Below are 19,566 nucleotides of genomic sequence, written 5' to 3'. Positions count from 1 at the left end.
GTGTCTCTAATGGAGGTGTGCCAGTTAGCAGCAAGACTGCACCCAGTACCAATTAATTCACCTCTGATCCCTACTTTACTTCATTAAACCTGCACTGCACAACTTCTACAGTGTGTCCAAACAGGGCGATCACCCAACACTAATGATTTCATGCTTTAAATGCCCCACCATTACAGTTTTTCTCATAAGTGAGTCACAAGATAAATAAAAAAATGTGCGTACATCTATGATGGTCCAAAATGTCCCACAGGGCAATGAGAAAGTTTAGCAGATTAATATCAAGTGCTAATTCAGGATTACAATTTCCAATAAAAGCTGTTAGGAAAACAAGGTTTTGTCTCATAAACTGGGACTTTGTATTTACAAGAGAAACTAGTTTAAATCCAAATAAACCTGAGGCAAGTTCTAGGTGCTGGGATACAGAGAACACAAGACCAAGGCCTGCTTCTGTCCTTCTGTTCTGTCTATGTTGCAGGTTTCTTAATATTTACTGTCAAGAGGAACAGATACATACATAGATTATCAGACAGTGTAGTGTTATGGGTCACTTACTGTACTATCTGGAGACAAAGCAATTATAATTTAAACAGGATGAGCTACATTTAAGTAAAACTAAAATTTGTACTGTGTAGTTTACCTGCAAATACTAGATAGTATAGTATAGCTATCATAGACCTTATGGGGCCTCATTATAGTCAATTGCTAGTATATTGAGGATTAGACTTCAATTTACTAAAGCTGCCCACAAATCACAAACTGACACAAAAAAGAACAGGTCAGATATTATGTGTCTAAGAGTGGGAACATGTTGTGGACTTACATCACAAAAATTAAAACGGATTATTATTTCACATTTATTAATGAAACTCAAAAAGGACTGGACATTAAGAATGAAAGAGTGAATAAAAAGGTGTGAAGATTTGGTTCTGTTCAAAGAAAGTGTCCTGCCTCAGTGTTCTTTGCAACTTGACTCAGTAACATGTCAGCAGCGTGTTATTTCAGCTCTGGCTGACTTCCCACCCTTAGACACAGACTCTGTAATCCTAAATTGGTTTACTGTAATTACTGAAGACATCGAGCCGTAATCGTATTTCCACCTCATTCAACCTTTCTGTCTCTCTCCTAAACTCACCTTCTTTGTAGTTTTTACCCAGGGTTTAAAATGTCTGCTGTCTTTCCTTTAAAAAAAACTACAATTACAATGACACATCCATGAATATGTTTTCAATGTGAAGTCCATACATTTCCACCAATCAGTGAAACCAAGTGTCTAATCATAGCCAAATTTAGTGCAAGCAATCAACGATGGAGCTTTTTTGTAGCACATCATGTAATTAGCTGCCCTATTAGTGGTATGAAAATACATCCATGATGCGTGAGAAAGTGAGCTTTCTATTACAGCTGCTGCCATGCTACTCTATAACAGCACTGGTATAACATGCACAAAGATAAACTTAGATTGACATGTAAGCTTTATTCTGAGCATACAGAATACATCCGCAGCACCGATTTCCTTACCAATGTCTAAAATCTTAAATAGAGATAATTGACATGCACCCTTTCCATTGTGCAGTATACAAAGGTGGCTAATAATCTGAACAAAGGCCGACCCGTTACTCTATTAAAACTAGTGCATTAGGCTACTTTAGGCTGGGCTTTTCAAAATGAGCTGCCTTTTGAGTTTGTGTGATTCTTACCAGTAGTCTATTTACCCCAATAAGTGCCTCACACAAAGCAGATGTGCTGTATTTACTGCAGGTTATTGTACAGTGATGTGTACAAAGTGACTCATTTTGTTTGGGTTCCACGGAACAAAGAACATAGTCTAAGTTGTGTCTGAAACCGTGATGTAAAAGATGCATGATGTCAAAGAGCGGAAGAACGTTGTAGTATAATAATACAGTAGGTTTACATAGTTTAAACTGATTTGGTGATTAGATTATTGTCTTTCTAACGTAATGTTCTTTCTTGTCATTATCGTTGCATTTTATGCCACACCTGCCTACACTCTGTTGTTACTCATGTGAAGTCTAACCTTCCAAGAGGTTTTTACATGGTTAACTGCTCATAAGAAGTGATGGATTACTGTTGATTAAAGTTATAAAACAGCATACTATAAACCAATAAAGTATAATAAAAGTATTACATTTTTCCTCTATCAAAACTCTGTTAAGTGCACTTCTTTTTATTTCTCTGGTTTGATTCAACAAACAAAAACCGCACAGCAACATAATCAAATGCAAAGAAACGGACCATGAGTAGGATGCTGGCGATCAATGACCGCCACCCACTACACAGTGCATTTGTCATACAGAAGAGCATGTTCAGTGGCAGACTTCTGTCACTGTCATGCTCAACAGACAGGATGAGGAGGTCCTTGGTTCCTAGCGCCATCCAGCTCTTCAACACAACACAAGGGGGGAGGGGAGAAATTGTCTTTTCAGCATGAGCCTGTCTCTCTCAGCCCTCGGCTCTCAGCTCTCAGCTCTCAGTCAAAGTCAATATTTTATCATGATCTGCTGCACTGTTCAGTCCCTGCACTGTTCCCTTTTTTACTTGTTCACTTTTGAATCATCATTACACACAGTCTACAATAGTATATCTACTTATCATTTCTGTGAGTAATTTTTAATTTTTATTTTTTATTCTTACGTTTGTGTGATATATATGTGTATATAGGTTTGTTGTGTTATGGCTGTCTTGCTACTGAATGCCTAAAGTTTCCTTTGGAATGAATAAAGTATCTGTCTATCTATCTATCTATCTATCTATCTATCTATCAAATGGTGAAAGCAGGACACTTTCTCATGGCTATCGTGTCAGACCTCATGCCACAAAAGGTTTCATGCCATTCAGTATGATGCCAAAGGTAAATGAGTTCAGCCATAGGCCTAACAGGAAAATGAGCAAGTGGCTACAGAGCCACCTGCCATGTGAGTAGACTGGAATACATCCTATTTGCAAGTCTGACACAGAATTAGCTGCAGTGAGCAGATCACAGTTGCTGTAGGTTCTGGGTGCTGCACTGTTACTGACACGGATATTGCTGGGAAATTAGAAAGAGGTTGAACATTTGTTGAAACAAGACAGATGAAGAGAGACATCATATGGGATCAATCTGGAAAAAGATCAGGCAGGTGACTGAGGACAGAATGCTGTTTTTCAGCAGCGCTCACACCAAACGTCTGCTGGATGGAGGAGGCATCAACTTCTCAGAGGTCAGGTACAGTTTATTTCAGCCTTTGTGTGTCATTATCATCCCAATCAACTCTTCAGAAGTTAATATAAACGTTTGATTAGGATTTACTCATCTTAATTACTCTCTGCTTTTAATTCATAGTATATAAGACTGCCACTTGTGATGGAATAGGAAACTTGTAGGCTTAATTCTATGCAGCCATAAATGACCAGTCTGGTCTAAATCTGTAAAACTAGCTTTACATTTAGAGAATGTTTCAATAGGAGCTGAGAGTGTGTCAAATTAAGTAATTGTTATGATTGTGTGTGTTGGTTCTGTTTCCTGTTTTATTTTGGTAGTCAGTTTTTCTGTGTTGTCTTGACTTGTTTACTTCCTGTTAGGTGTTTTAGCTCCTTCTGTGAATGTCTGCCTCATTCTGATTTATTTCACCTGTTCCTTATTCCTATTGTCACCTGATTACCCTGTGCATTAAGTTTCTACGCTGTCTTTGTCTCGTGTGGGATAGAGTTGCTGTGCTGTTGTTTTGGAACTACTTGTTTGAAAGTTTTTGCTCTGTAATTCTCTTCATTGTACGATGAGACTTCAAGTCTCATCGTACAACATAAACAAGCTCAGACCTAAGAGAAGACAAAGATGTTTAATCCCCATCAACATAATTTGGCATTTCATCAGCAGAAAGAAAATATTACAAAGGCAGAAAACGGATACAGTAGCTTAGCTTAAGTAGTCTGAAAATAACATAACTAAAAAGTGTGTGCGTGCAACCAAAACGTTAAATCGGTAGTTACAGCTTTACTTTAACCTAAACCAGTATGTTTTTAATATAAAAAAGAAAAAAGATAGACCGTAAACAAGATCTGAAACAGCACAAAAATGTGCACAATAACTTCTGCTTCTTACATCCTGATTTATGTTTAGTAGGGTACATTCCATTCAAATAAGGTGCAGGCATGTTGAAGACCTGCAGGGTTTGAATTAACATACCTGCTGACAGTGAACGCAGCAGGACAGGCTTGTACGTTCACTCACCTTTGGACAATCTAGTTTAAACGTTGTTTGCGAGGACAACACGTAAAGTTTTAAACACTGACCGGAGAGAAAAAAAACTTTCGACGACTATCTTATTCTTTGTTTGAATAACTTTACACTGAGAAGATGAGCAGCGGCGTGACGCGGATAAAGGAAAATGGAGAAGAGGACAACAAAGCCAACGTGAGTGTTGAACAGCTCCTTTCTTTAATTATAGAGATGGACGACCCAAATCCCTGCTACATTTAATTTAGCGGTATCTGGTATTCAATAATACGCTATAGGGACTTATTCCCACTTTATATTTATTGTGGTACCATTATTAGCCTATACTTCCTTAGAGTTACAGTCACACCTGTGATAAATGTTAGCCAACTGTTTAACTGCGAATTTGGTCCTTCCTCTCATGTAACTGAATATGTGAGCGAATTTTCAGTTTCCCATATGAAAGTATAACTGCACACAAACAATTTCAAAAATGAAAAATGTTACCTGTAAAAAGGTTTGTTGGCCTATAAGCCTATAGCTTTTATGGGACAATTGAAATAAGATTATGTGACATAAAGCAGCAATTCACATTTCACATGATGTCGGAATACATTGTGGGTTGAAAAGGTTGTTTTTGTTCACTAATGAAAGCAAAATGTGCTTTTCACGTTTTTCTAAGAGTTCAGTTGCCATATTCAACAGGCATTTGTCTTTTAGTAGTATTACAAACTTTAGTGTTACATTTCAATGCCACTACCAATGCAGATAAACACATGTGTTATGTGACATTGTGTGTTGCATCAAAGCAAATTTGATGACCATTGCAAGATGATTATGGCGAACAGTCAACATGATCTTTCACTATATAGGCAGATGGTTGCCTGGTGCTGGAGCATGTCACTCTGTTTTTAACATAATAGTCATTGTAACATAATGTATGCCTTGAAGATGTGGCTGAATTTAAATCAAAATGACAGCAATTCAAAAGGCAAGTGAATTACTTGATATAGCTTATCCTCTGAAAGAGATAAATGTAATGCCAAATGGTCGCTGAATTTAATAGCTATATGGGTGTACAAAAACAAATACCTCATCATGCAGGTCTAATAGCAGGGTGGGACGACTACTTGTTGCATAAGTTGAACGTGTCACTTATCCCTCACTTTCCTACAGAGTGACTGTGTCAAGGTGTAAATGGCATTTTCACTGGAACTTGAACCTGCTTTTTTGCCTTTGAAGAATTTGTGGAGCCTGTACTTTAATGTGTTTACACAGATAAGCTAGTTACAGCATAGCCTACTGTAACTTGATATAAGAATAATTGAGCTGTTGAAACATGTGAAGTCCGACCACCCTACTTAAACATTGTTAGAAGTAATTATAATATTCATATATTGTATTGTGGCTTTATATATAAGTATTATACCCTCCAGCCATGTTTTTATGTTTTAAAATAATGAATAAAACCTTTTTTGCCGTTCTAGAACTGCATTAAGTTCTTCCTGTATTACATCATTTTGTTGAGAAAACAATTTACCTAATGTAGAATTTACAGAGGATTCCATGCCGGGAGGAGTTCCAAAGAACTTATTGAGAAAGTGCCAAGACTTGTTGGTTGGGTAGTTAATTAGAAGCATCCTCTTTTCATTGACAGTCAAAGAATGTTTATTTTCTGCCCGATCTTATTTCAGTAACATGTATTTAACTCTGTGATCCAGTGTGTGCAAGACTTGCTTTTTTTCAGGTTTCACATCACACACTTTGTGGCTATATAATCAAAGTTACATAAATGGCTATTGTCAAATGAAAGGTAAAACATTTCAAAACCTTTTATCATGGTTAAAGTAATTCATAGTCCTAAACCATTGAATTAATACGTGTTATGGCCTGTCATAATGCGCCAGGATGGTGGCAAGAAGAAACACATCCTTTCTATCTGGCAGGAAGATGAGAAACGCACAGCCATGCCTTTAATAATACACATGTTGCAAATGGATTTTTGGCAACTTCATGCTTTGATGGGCTCCAACTCTGAAACAAAAAATTAATAATTTATTAGAGGAGGGTTTTAATATCTTTTCCTGGATTTACAGTTTGGAGAGGATCATTTTTCATCTGTCGTTGGCTGTAATAATGATTGAAAGCTCTATACGAATGAACTTGACTTGATCAAGTCGATGCTATGCATTCACCTGGTTCTAAATGGCCATGACTTACTTGGGGATAGCTTTTTTGTGTACCGTGATCTCACTGTAAACATGAGCTTTTGCATCCAGTTCTGCAAACCACTAATTCCACTGGAAAAGCTATTTCATCCCACTTGAAAGAGTTGAAGTATTTTGTTCCTTATTATGACAAATGGCATTCAAGTTAACGTCTGTTCTGTCATGGCGTGAGAATGCTCGGAAGAGCAACAATGTTTTCGGCACGGATATTATTAAAACAGCTTAGCTGGATTGTGTTGCTGGTTTTCTTTTTGTTGTTGTCAAATCTAGGGTATACTTAGCTACATAAGAGAGATCCGCTCTAAGCCTTTTGTGTGTGATACTTGCGTTGCTAAATGGCATGTTTGCATTGCTCACATAAAAATCAAAAGGATAAGCAACTATAAATACACACAAATAGTGTGATAATTAACAAGGTGTTTAGTACACACCTGCACAAAATGGAAGCCTGCTCTTTCTGCATAGAGACATGCAAAACTCTGTATGTCAATTGACATAACCTAGTTAAGTAACAACAATTTTGTTGGTCAATTAATGACAATTAATGATTGTTAGTTGCATCCCTGTGATACACTTTAAATAGTAATAAAATCATAAGATGTAGGATAGTTTCAGTGATGAAAATGTAATGTATAAAGCATCTGAGACACGTGGACACACGCAAGCATGAGCATATTTGGACTGTGGCATTTGACTTTTCTTTGCACAGTTTTGTTTACACTTCACACACTCACTGTGCCAGTGTCTTTTATATAAAGACGTCTCATTAATCTCTATTATATAACTCGTACCACACATTCCTCAGAGTGCTGCTATCTACCACTGTCACCATGTGGTAGATGAAGCCTTCTTCATGCCCTTGTCACCTTAAATAAGTTAGTGAATTTTTGCAAACATTTAGGCTACAAGACTAAGTATTAAAGTTTAACCTAGTCACTTATTTACTCTCACTGATTGAGACTGTTTAATGAAGATAAAAGTTGGGTTCCAGACCTCTGAACTGTTGCCAATATTTTTTTATAGTTTTTTTCCCTGGCTAATTCAAATCATACGTGAAAAAAACACCATTTAGTCTGATTAAGAACTATAACGCTGGCTTTTACACTGTCGTGCAGTTTAGATTCACCATCAACAAACCTTTTCGTTCATGATTGTTTATAATACAATCAGAGAAATGTTCCCTCCAGTTCTTTCCATTGTGTATTAGGCATTACAGTCCTGCAGGGGAGGCTAACAACCATGTGCTTTCTTGGACTGGCACTGTAGTTCTCTGACTGGAGAACAATCTGGAGAGAAAAAAAGGGTTGGGCAGCCGGTGGAGACTCACCCAGCCGTGTAAGACAAGACAGTTGGGGCTTCCCACACACTTAGTCACAAAGACACAGACCGTCTGGATCACAGCTGCCTGAACATCATCAGGAAGAGTCCCTTCGTCTGCCCAGGTAGGTATCAGTGTGATCCTATGGGAGATTAAGTGAAGGGTTTGCATTTGGGTTGGTAAAGCGTGAAGGGCATGATGGTTCTTGCGGTTGTAGTTTTGTCTACTTGATGAATTGTTTGCTTATATGATTCATTTGGTTGCCTTCCTTGTAAATTCATCATAGAAAGGGCTCGTTTACACAAATGAAACCAGTCCGAAAGGAGATACTTACAAATATAAAATACAAAAAGAGAGATTAATTAACAAATCTTATTACGATTTATATGACAGAGACCACAGAATGCAAATATTGCCATTGAGTTTGTCACAACGAAAGCAAGTTTAAAACATTTTAGATTCACTTTCAAATTGTCAGTTACTTGTTCTGTGGAAAAGTGAGTCAGTTTTTGGTGACACAATGTTGGCATTGATCGGAAGGGACGAGTATCGTATTAATGTGTGATGGTTTGGAGCAGGACTTGATCTCAACATGTTATCATGTTTTAAGTGTTTATTGCGTTGATCATTTAAAGCATGTGTTGTCATGTTGCTAAGCAGTAAAACTGCTTTCCTTTGACTGCACTTAGAGATGGATGGATTTCACACGTTGCTGTGATTTCTGTTGGCCCTTGGAATGGGAATGTAGATACGTGTGTTCGTGCAAATAGTGATCTGCTATTCTACTTTCCCACCTTGTTGGAATGGTGTACATAGATTTTTAGCCATGTCTGGTTGATCCTTTTATTCAATGTTTTTCTTCAGTTTACGTCAGCCTGTACAGCGGACTACAGCAGTGACATCATCAGTAAACAACAGTCATGGACGAGTTTGTAGCTGGATAACTGGGATTGGATGGCACTGTATTGATTCTGGGAGGTCACTGAAGTTTTGAGGATGCTCTTGTATCCCGGACCCGGAGGTGAAGCAGTGATGTCACCTCCAAATTAGTAAACATGAGTTGCATTGTACAGATGTGTAACCGGCTGTTTTCACATTAGCTGCAGGTCTAATGCAGTATGGAGGATCTGAATTGTTGATCCCCCCCCCCCCCCCCCCACCCAATACCTGACCGTCAGAGAAATTATCTGAGTAAAACAATGGGTAAAGAACCGATAGTACTGCTCTACCTCCTACTCCCTGATCTGATATGACGAAGCAGGACACTAGACACAGAAAACTCTCCCTCAGCGCTTGCAGCTGCTGCTCAGCTAAAGAGCTGATTTGTGAAAAGATCCATTGGCAGATTATTTACCTGAAGGTTTATTTAAACACTTCACTTGCGTCGCTGAGTTTTTTATCTCTCTGTGTAGTTTCACACCAGCAGATGTCAAATCACTTTGGAGACAATCATTTAAAGGCTTGCAGTGACCTCTCAAATAAGGCTGCAGTGTTTTCACCACCATACCTACTGTTTAATGAAAACGCTGATCATGGTGGTTGCTGGCAGCACAGGACAGGAATGTTGAGATACTGTCTCATCAAAATTGGTTTATGGTTTTGTTCAAATGCATTATTTTCCCCAAGTTATTGATGCTTTGTATTTGTTATTTATGTAGTATTATTACTTATTTGAAACAGCACAAACTCTTAGTGTCTATGTGTAAACAAGTAGTTTTCCTATTATCGTTTGTATCTAATATATTACTATAGAAAATAGCAATGCAAGAGGTTTTCTTTGTAGTAAATTCATTAGATGTAATATTAGACGTGGATTTACGTGGAAAATCCAGGGATACCACTTCAACTTACAGCCTTTTTTTTCCCTCTGTGTTTGAAAGTTACTACTAGAAATGCCAAAGGGGTGGGAGGGGCGCGTGCGCAATTACTGAAGGCTTGTATCATGTGGATGTGCCAACAATGTTGATGTTGTTACTTAGAATTCCTCAATGGGGAGACAGAAACTATGCACTGTAGCTTTAAGTCTGTTGTGTTTTTCTTGTAAATATATGAATGTGTACATACACAAGCTCTTAGATCAGGTCTTAACAATAGGCCAGGACCACAATAGTAGTTATTAATTGTTGTTATTTAACTTCTTCTTGGAACATGATCAAATGTACATTACAGACCATTTGACCTGGTATGACACCTAGTAATGAGTACAGTTGCTGGCTTGGTTCCCAGTCAACTTCTTTCATCCATAATCATTGGTTGGGACTCATGGTGCTGCGATGTTGACCTCTGCAATGTGTTGACTGCAGCTTGAACAATCAAGGATTTTGAGGTAATGATGCTCTTGTTTTTCCTGAAATTTGGTGACACTTTAAAAAATAGCAGAGTGTGCATTATTACCAGAGAGATAATCTTATAAGAGCAACATTATTGTCTACCGTTTCCCATATTTCTTTTGTTTTGTTTTGAACACTGCTGTTTTACTCAGGATTTCCCCCTGTGAGTTCCAAGTCTACTGTTGGAATTAAATATATGCATATCATGTGTGCTCATAAACATTATATTCACGTAGTGCATTATAATGATCATGTGTGTTAATTTCAAAAGCAGGGCCAAGGGTGGTTAGGGACACGTCCTGTGTTTGGGTGAAGGTCCTCTCCAGGAGCAGTCAGAGACCTGTTATCTATTTTGCAGGCTGAGCTCTGCTAGGCACTAACCTTCCGAAGACAAAACACAGCGCACAAACATGTCACGTGAAAGCAACTGAACCCCCCTGTGCACATAAGATCAAGCAGAAAGGGAAAAGAGTCAGACACACTTACGGAGAGCTATGGATGCATATTCTCTATAACCTTGTCTCTGGAAAATATATTCTATTGTAATAATCGTTCTTTTATCAAACCTACGGACTTGAACCCTTCTTCCTGAAAGAATCTAGAAGGGCAGAACTACCTACAATTGACTTTTATGAGAAGGTTATTGTATTATATTACTGTAACTTATTCTTCAGGTGTGCTTATTTTGAAGCTCTGAATGTTTTTGCCACATGCCTGACATGTGAACTTGCAGTGGGTTCCAAAGACACACAGAGGAGTAGCGTGTGGTGAGGTTGAACATTGTGTTTCTGTGAACAGTAAGCACCTCCTAGGGTGTGTCTGTCCTACAATCCTCTGTGTAAAGCCCTTAAGCTGTTGCTCCCTGAGATCACAGAATGAAATATTGGCCTGCCTGTCACTGCCTCTGATAGTTTTCTGAAATAGCAATTACACACGAAGATCTGCCATTTGAGGTAAACAATTTAGACCGTGTTTGATTTGCAAAGTAGAGAACTAGGTACTTACGTACAGTATGTAACCAAATATGTCATCCATGTGTAATATTCTGGCTCGCCCTATGTTCCTAAGCCATACCTCAACTGAATATCTGTCTACATTATTATAGGCATGTTGAGACACACTCTAAAACCATCAAAACCCATTTACATGCGGGTTTGTTTTGTGACACACAAACACACACACACACACAGACGTACGTTAAAGCTCAATGTGATTACTGTTTCATTGTAACATTCATTTTACTGGTGTTGTAGTTCAACTCCCATAGGATGTAACAAGCATTATGCTTTATTTTCATTGCCTGTTCTGCTGCACTTAACTTATTTTTTTTTTAATATTGAAAAGAGATTATAAAAAAATATTGTTGCCATTCTGGCCATGTTTTGTAATTTATTGAGATGAGACGGCCCCAGTCATCCCGTCATTCGTAATTGCCTAATCTTCGAAAGTGATACTATTGTGCCACGTTTTCTCATAGAGCTGGAATTCAGCTGCTGACTGGCACTTATGTGTGTCCAGATGATTGCACTGCCACGGTGTTACTTTGAAGCCAGATACAGCTAAGGGCTTTTCCCAGGAAAGGAGTGGTTGAATGATCTAAGTGGTTAGTGTGTATATCACTGCTCATGTACACACATTCATTCTCCCTTGTTGGGGGAGGGGCTTAGAGACCGTTTTGGTCTTTAGCAGAAAGGAGGGAGGAACTGAGAAGTTGTCTATGTTAAAATGTTTGGCTAAGTCATGGATCTTCGGAGTCCTACCTACAGCACCTTTTGAATCTTACAGCTGACAACAGACTGTGGTATGTAGAGAATGTGTCAGGGCCTCTTTGTCATTCCAGCACTGTAATCACAGGTGTCATTTTCACAGGGAGCAATTAAAGGTGTGGTAAGTGGCTTTATTAAATGTACAGTAGATACACAATGTGAGTAGCATCCCTGTACTGTTGCGTTTCTGCAGCTTACTGGGTGACATCGACCGAACAAGACAACACTAAAACCTGATGTTACAGAGCAACCTGTCTATATTGTTTCTGTTTATACTGTGTGTGTGTGTGTGTGTGTGTGTGTGTGTGTGTGTGTGTGTGTGTGTGTGTGTGTGTGTGTGTGTGTGTGTGTGTGTGTGTGTGTGTGTGTGTGTGTGTGTGTGTGTGTGTGTGTGTGTGTGTGTGTGTGTGTGTGTGTGTGTGTGTGTGTGTGTGTGTGTGTGTGTGTGGTTTATTTTGTTTGTTTGTATGAGTAAGCACTTTGTGAGCAATACAAACCAAAGCAAAATTCCTTGTATGTGTCCTCATACCTGGCAAATAAAGCTGATTGTGATTCTGAAGTACATGTGAATGCAAACTATTATGCAGCTAAAAAATAAGTAAAGACAAGAAGATTCTTGATGTCCTTTTAGCAGGATTTATGACAGGGGAACATCTGTTTCTCTTGTATTTTATGTGGCATGCAAGAATAGCATCTGCCTGCGAAACTTGTAAAAAAAAATACCTCTGACTGAAAATAAAATGCCAGTCCTGAAAACACATTTTAATGAGCTAAGTTACAGCTTCCAACAGTGTGTCATCTGTGAGCTGTAAACTTCTTACTTTACTTTGCTATAACCTCCAAACGCCCTTCTGTACTAGCCTATCTTCTAACTAACTAAGCATTTATTAGTATATTTTTATGAGTTGTCATAAAAGTTATTAAGAAGTAACTAAGATAATAACAGTCCGAACATCTACAGGGCATTTTGTTCATGTTATTTTAGATTATGTGCGCAGCTTTTTTTTTTTTTTTTTTATCGGATTAATTTGTTGTTGTTTTGATCCGCTATTTAATTAGGCCATTTTCAGTGGATGATCTTACAACCTATTGAGAGATAGAGTTCTACAACATGAAATAAAACAATAGCACTGGGATTATGATGTGAACTTTGACTAAGTGACCGATATAGAACAACATGCACTTCCAGTGAATGCCTTCAGTCACTATCATGTGGGTTTCCATGTGATCGTGAATATATAATATGTATTATGTAATATAAGAATACAGGAAAAGCTGGCAGAACATTAGAAACGGCTTATAATTTAAACAAATCAAATATAGGAATAGAATAAACACTCAGTCCTGTGTGTTGAACACAAGTCAGACAATCGTTTTTTTTTCTTCAGAATAGCCAGTATGAGTTATTGCACAAATATTTTCCATTTATGTATATTCTGTTTTAAAGGGAAGTTGTGAAGGTCTCACATGGTCTGTTTTTATTTCTATGCCAACAAAATTGAAGGTGACTCAGCAGCCATAGATGTTTTGAATGTTCCTAGTTAAATTTTCTCCAGCAAGTAGTGGAGTGTTTGGTCCTAATCACCAGACTTTGCCCCAAGAATGCTAAGGAAATGTCTCCCCTGGGTCTGGTTGCTAGGCTTTGTGGTCCAACAGCGTGGCATCTACAAGGGAACTTCAGAGTGGGGATGTTTCATGACTAAAAGTACGCCTATCTTTCTCTGCTCCAACCTCTTTTTCACTGATAACGTTCATTTTGAGCCCCTCTCCTTTTTCTTCATTGGTTGTTTTTCTCCGAATACCCACGGATTCAGTAAGTCATGTAGTTCCTCTCACGCACTCATCCTTCATTTCAGGTCAGATGCAGGCGGGTTAGACTCACTCTACTAGATCAGGATCAGTCAGGCTGCTCCTCCGACCGGAACAGCAGCAAGGTACAAAATCAAAGCGGAAACAGTTTTGTCATGTTGTGTAATCAATGAAAGAAAAAACATTAAAGGATGGAACATTTACTAAACTTTTTTCACTGAATACAGGAGAGCAGCATAGCAGTAGTGCTGCCACAGAAACCAGAGAAGCAGGAAGAAACATTGGTCACTCCCACAGAAGAAAAAGCTGAAGTCATTAAGGTATGTGAGGATGTTTTAGGGTTCGTTTGCATAATTGCATTCATGAACAAGCCAGTCCCAAATTATTTGGTGGCTCACTTATATTATTTATCACACTCCTGTCATTGTGGTATACAGGTTCTCCTCAAAGCCCGTCCAGAGAAAGCAGAGAGTGTCAGAATGCTGACGGACGAAGTGTCGCAGATTCAGGAGGTCAGTGTGTGACAGATGGAGCTGAGCAACACTTCCTTCAAGCGCATTTAGACAATGAGTCATCATTCAACCACTGGTTGAAAACAATAGTGTGTGTGTGTTTTGCCGGGTTTGATATGGTGACAGCAAGGCATAGTTATAGTTTCTGCAACACATTTTTTAATGCTTAATGTGAATTTGTTTCTAGGTGAGGTACTGTCTGAAGACTCTGAGAGAGCAGATGGCAGCCAGGCAGAACACTACCAATAACAAGGTACACACCCTCGGCATCAAATCAAAGATGATTTGGTGAATGTAATGCTGACAAGTAGGTAGATGAACAGAAAAGTAAGTTACAGCATTTATGATACTGGATTAAATTTGGATCTATAATTGTCTCGTCAAAAAGGTGGGGATATTTTCTTCATGTTTTTATGTTTTCTTAAGTTGTTGTGTGTTGAGCTTTCAATGCCATAAAATGAACTCAGTTAGGCCTGCAATTAATTAACTAAAGATTTTTTTCATATATGTATTAACCTATCAAGTATTAATTAAATCATTTTTATAAATTTAAATCCAAGATGAGCAAATGTTTAAATAATGGGAACAAATCTAGGCAAAAAATACAGTGCATGGACACTGTGGAGTCTTTGGTTTAAACAATGTATGTGTTGTCAAAGTAACGAAGATTCTTTCCTTCATCTGCTTGTTTTCTTAAGTTGCAGTGCAGTGATCTCTCTTGGCCACTGTACATTTTACAAGTAAAAGGAGAAATAAGGCACTAACCTACCGCTGCTCTCCTTTTCAGTATCCAGTCAATGGCTTGAGAGTCAACCTGCCCAGCAGCAAACCAGCTGTCACCTATGGCAACACTGTTCCCACCGATTCAGACGCTCAGGTGAGCAAATCCTAATTTAGCATCTCTAACTGGTGTTTGCTGTGGCTTTTATGATCTGAATATTCATCAGCTTAATTTGAATGAACCATGGGGAATGGCGGAAACCAATTTCAGCTGAAACTAGTTTGAATGCATTCAAATTTTACGTTTAAAATGGAAGCATTCATAATGGAAAAATGTCTGGCCCTCCAACTGTTTCGCACTCACACAACAGCATGCTGCTTTAAAGAAAATGGTGCAACTCTTTAAGCTGATAATAAAGCTTACCACACACAGCTCAGGGGCTCACTTACATCCTGACTAATAGAGTTCACACATACACACAAAATTGCATTTCCTGTGTATTAGTCCAGACACGACACATTATAACATCTCCTGTAATATAACACCATTATTTACCAAGAAAGTAGTGTTGGAGCAGAAAGATATTGTGGCTGTCCACAACCAGGGACTTGTATGTGTGATATTTACTGTAAGTAACTTCGAGTCAATTCACACTGACCTCCATTGTAAGTGGTTATCTCAGCATAACTTAACAGACCGACCTTGCCCTCAGTTTTAAGTAGTTTACCAGCCTAATTAAGCATGTCACTTTCTGTCTGCTTGCACTCTCAGGTCGGGGATAATCAGGAGGAAAGTGTGAGGCTCAGGGAGGCGACCAAGCGTCTGTATGCACAGCTGAAGGAGATGGACAAGAGGCATCAGGAGGAGAGGGAGAGACTGCAGGTTTGTCTCACAAGATCAGTAGCATGATACAATTTCCTGTCTGCAGCTATGACTCACTCCTCTGCTGCTGTGCTGTTTCTATAATCATCCTCATTATCTGTCAATCTTATCTTTGGATTTCATTCCTCATCCTGTGACCCTCACTGTATGGGTCTTTGCTCCACAGCACACTTTCATGTGTCAGGTCATGTAGGGACAAGGCCCCCTGACTTACCATAGGCTGTTCTGTCCCTATGTGCAAGTCCTTAAACCCTCTGTATAGTTAGTAGCACTAGTTACACATTTATTGATACAACAGACAGACACATAAAACCATTTACATAGTTGGAATCCTAACTTGTCATTTTATTCATTTTAATTCTCAGTCATTAGCAAATACATTTAGGCTATGATTTGGACAAGATGAAAAATTGAGCAACTATTACAACACTTTAGAACTTTTGTCGCTGACAATTAGTACTAAACACAAAATGTTATTTTTTAAATGTAAGTTATTTTTTTTGTTTATTTGAGATGTTCCTGGATCTGTTTCACCACCATCTACAATTAGTTTTGTGTATGTTTTCCAGCTATGAGCAGCTCCTCCCTTTCTTTTCCAATTGCATTGTGGGGGTATACTGTATATAAACCGCATACGCTAAAATCATGGGTCGTAGTATGCACACTGAGTATACTATGTGTTAAAATCTGCTTAGAAATGGTATCTAATAAGAATTTGGGACACAGCTCATGTACTGTTATGGAAGGTAGCGTGTAAAGTGTTCCGTCCTAACAAATAAACCTACCAGAGAATGAGCTACATGTCAGTAATCTCATCTAACAAGAGTGAAAAATGGGTCATTTATGTCCCCCTCCCACCGCCGCAGAACGCTGCGGCTAATTGCAAGATCACTTTTTCTGATCTAAATGGGCTCTCGCTCTGTGGCTCCCCTCACAGGCCGAGTCACAGGAGTATGGTGTTCGTCTGGCTGAGCAATCTGAGCAGCTACAGAAGGTTGGGGAGCGGTTGGAGGAGAGGGATCAGCAGGTGGAGGAGCTGCAAAAGCTGCTTGGAAACATGGAGCTAGAGAACAGCATCCTCAAAGAAAAGATGGCAGCAGGGGAGGCAGAGCTGCTGCAGCTCAAAGCAGACCAGGAGGAAGGGGAGGAGAATGAACAGAGGTGAGAAGAGAAACAAAGTTTAAAGATAGGTAAATTCATTCACTTTTATATCCTCTAAAATTGGTTGAATATTTAGGAATTTGAAATGATTTACCCATTAGCAACTTGCTTTCCAGGGTGCAAAATGCAAAGCATACAAATAAAACCTCCTTTAGTCAAAACAACAAACTAACTTGTTCAGTAGTTATGTACGGCTTTTTACTTGAATAATTATATATGTATCAATTTGCTAGTTAGTTTGACATAGTTTTCACATATATTGTGATTGCAGGTGTGAAAAGCTGGAGAAGGAGGTGGCTCTCCTGAAGGAAAAGATTCATCACCTTGACGACATGTTAAAGTGTCAGCAAAGGAAAGTCCGCCACATGATCGAACAGGTATTAATGCACACAAGCAGGTTGACTAGCAGTGCAACACAACCACACACACAATGCAAATGAGCTCTCCATTGCCCACAACTGCAGAGGAAACCATTAACAAGGAAATTAGATTTTGAGGAGGCGGACACATAAAGTGTAATTGATTTGCGGAAGTAGAGCCAAGAGGAAATTTGTGGTGAGAACAAAACCCACTTGTCATAAATAAGTAATGCTGCATCTGCTTCTCTCGGAAAAGTGAGCTGGGTTTCTCCTGAGCGTCTCACACTGTTGGTTTGGGTTTGTTTTGTCAATGATACAGCTGCAGAACTCCAGGACTGTCATCCAAGAGAGAGAACGATTCATCAGGGATCTGGAGGAGAGGGTGGCTTTCCTGGAAGCTGAGGTCAGGAGCCTTACATAACTGTAATTAGATAATCTGAACGAATAACTAAAGGCTATTATAACTATGACTGACCTTTTTATATAGTATTTGTTTTTATTCGTCCATTCTGTGCTAAATCTAAAAGCCCCACACTCAAATAGATTACTTTCCAATCAAGTGAGAGCTGAAAAGTTGTCTTGCATGTACAACTTTCATACTACTGCTCTGTAATTGCATCTGGGTGTCTGTGCACACAATTTATAGTCATTAACCCCTTTCGGTCTGCAGAACAGAGAAATGCATGACCATATGGAGTACTTCCTGGCAGGCCAGGAACCTCCCCCACTGACGTCCACTGAGAACAAGCCAGAGGTTGTTTACAGGTGAGCTTTCTTACTCCCAGTAAGATGCTGATTTTATTTTACTGATGTCTTGTTGCCTGGTCTTGTCTACTGGTCACGCTATGGTCAAATGTACACATCAAACAGATCAGAAATACTTTATTGAACCCAGAAGGGAAATTTTGTGTTACAGTTGCGACCTGTAAACGTACATTTTATTTTCCCCCCTCTGTACAGTAAAAGACTTACACCGACGACACCGACCGACAAGGCCCTCCCGTTCATCAAAGTCATCGAGATCAATTCCTGAGTGTCAACCAAAGGAATAACCAGAAGTACAATATAGTGTAAATATACAGTATATATTTAACCACCAACCACCAGAATACAAAATGTGGATATGCAGTGATCCAAAAATGCTGGCTTAACAGACCTCATGGTGACGAAGCACATTGGTCCGTTGTAAGTACCTCATAGTTACTTTTGAGGCAGCACACCTTGCTTGGCTCTCTGTATCACACAGAATTTAAAATAGGAAATCAAAGGGGAATTTAAACTAGGATCCAGTGGTAGGAGGAATCCTAAAAAGGATACGTGTAAGAAGCTGTGCAATGCAAAGATTTTACTGAACTTCTTCTATGATATGCAAAGACACAAATATGTGCAGTACGTACTTGGTCAACAAGTCTTCACGACACAGTAGCAAAAGTTTAGTAAAGTTCCCTGTGTTTTAAAGTTTTCCACTTCTTTCGCATGCTGGAATAAGTTATTTAAATAGGTCAATGTATATGGTAGGTTGAGTTTAAAAACTGCTGTTATTATTGTAGATGTCTGTGTTGCATTTTCGTACAAATAAGGACATTGTGGTGAGTGTGTTCAGCACTTATTCATCCTAAAGCCTCTTGGCCACAATCCTAAGCAGCAGGGTCCAGGGTCAGAGTCCTTAGTGCTTTGCACCATATTGCCAATCGCAGGCATGCAGTTGGCTATGTGAATGTTAAAATATGATTTACGTTTAACATAAATATAAGAATGGGTCACATATAATGCTATTTTATGTATTAGAATTCTGACCTTTATTTTAATTATGCTGGAAAACATATTAGGGGGTACTTGTAGAGACAGAGCCTAGTTGATAGCTGCATTGTAATTCTTATCTACACTGCCAAGTGCTGCCTCAACACCCTTTGTATTACACATCTAGTATTGTGCTAAAACGTTGCATATTTAATAACTCTGATTTAACTGATAAACTTAATTACATAATTTTGCATTGTTTGTATGGCTGTTTTTCTTTAAAATACTTGCAATCCAGGATGTACATTTTTATGAACTGAGTACCCATTTACTGTGAACACTCTAGAAAGATACTGTACCTTGAAGTTCAGTCTGTGTTTTTGTGTAGACTGTCACATTTTATTTCAATATAATGAAATACCTGGTTGTTGTGAACTTGTACGCACTTAACTTTTAGCATCTCTGTTGTTGCATCTGTACTATTTAACCCTGTACTGCCATCTAGTGGAAATATTAAATACAGACTA

The 19,566-nt window shown here is 38.7% G+C and overlaps 1 protein-coding gene across 3 annotated transcripts; it reads left to right on the top strand.

Moving 5' to 3' along the window:
• The first annotated feature begins 2,974 nt into the window (after positions 1-2,974).
• Positions 2,975-19,295, top strand: tuft1b (tuftelin 1b). Of its 3 annotated transcripts, XM_034891153.1 has the most exons (13): positions 2,975-3,218; positions 4,352-4,411; positions 13,712-13,789; positions 13,892-13,984; positions 14,102-14,176; positions 14,364-14,429; positions 14,964-15,053; positions 15,669-15,779; positions 16,717-16,940; positions 17,212-17,317; positions 17,619-17,702; positions 17,970-18,064; positions 18,260-19,295. In XM_034891153.1, exons 1-13 carry the CDS (start codon positions 3,108-3,110, stop codon positions 18,330-18,332), a joined length of 1,266 nt encoding a protein of 421 aa, XP_034747044.1. In that variant the 5' UTR covers positions 2,975-3,107; the 3' UTR covers positions 18,333-19,295. The 3 variants fall into 3 exon arrangements, with proteins under 3 accessions (XP_034747044.1, XP_034747045.1, XP_034747046.1); XM_034891154.1 differs by lacking the exon at positions 4,352-4,411; XM_034891155.1 differs by lacking the exon at positions 14,964-15,053.
• The last annotated feature ends 271 nt before the right edge of the window (positions 19,296-19,566 follow it).

Source organism: Etheostoma cragini, chromosome 14 (assembly GCF_013103735.1).
Source record: "Etheostoma cragini isolate CJK2018 chromosome 14, CSU_Ecrag_1.0, whole genome shotgun sequence".
Taxonomy (NCBI): Eukaryota; Metazoa; Chordata; class Actinopteri; order Perciformes; family Percidae; genus Etheostoma; species Etheostoma cragini.
This window is presented reverse-complemented; position numbering and strand designations above follow the sequence as displayed.

What these genes read in the sequence shown, in the direction of transcription:
- tuft1b (XM_034891153.1), top strand. Translation starts at nt 3,108, where the DNA reads ATGGGATCAATCTGGAAAAAGATCAGGCAGGTGACTGAGGACAGAATG. An exon ending in AAGTGTCGCAGATTCAGGAG is followed by an intron (nt 14,177 to 14,363) that starts GTCAGTGTGTGA and finishes ATTTGTTTCTAG; the next exon opens with GTGAGGTACTGTCTGAAGAC. An exon ending in CCACCGATTCAGACGCTCAG is followed by an intron (nt 15,054 to 15,668) that starts GTGAGCAAATCC and finishes TTGCACTCTCAG; the next exon opens with GTCGGGGATAATCAGGAGGA.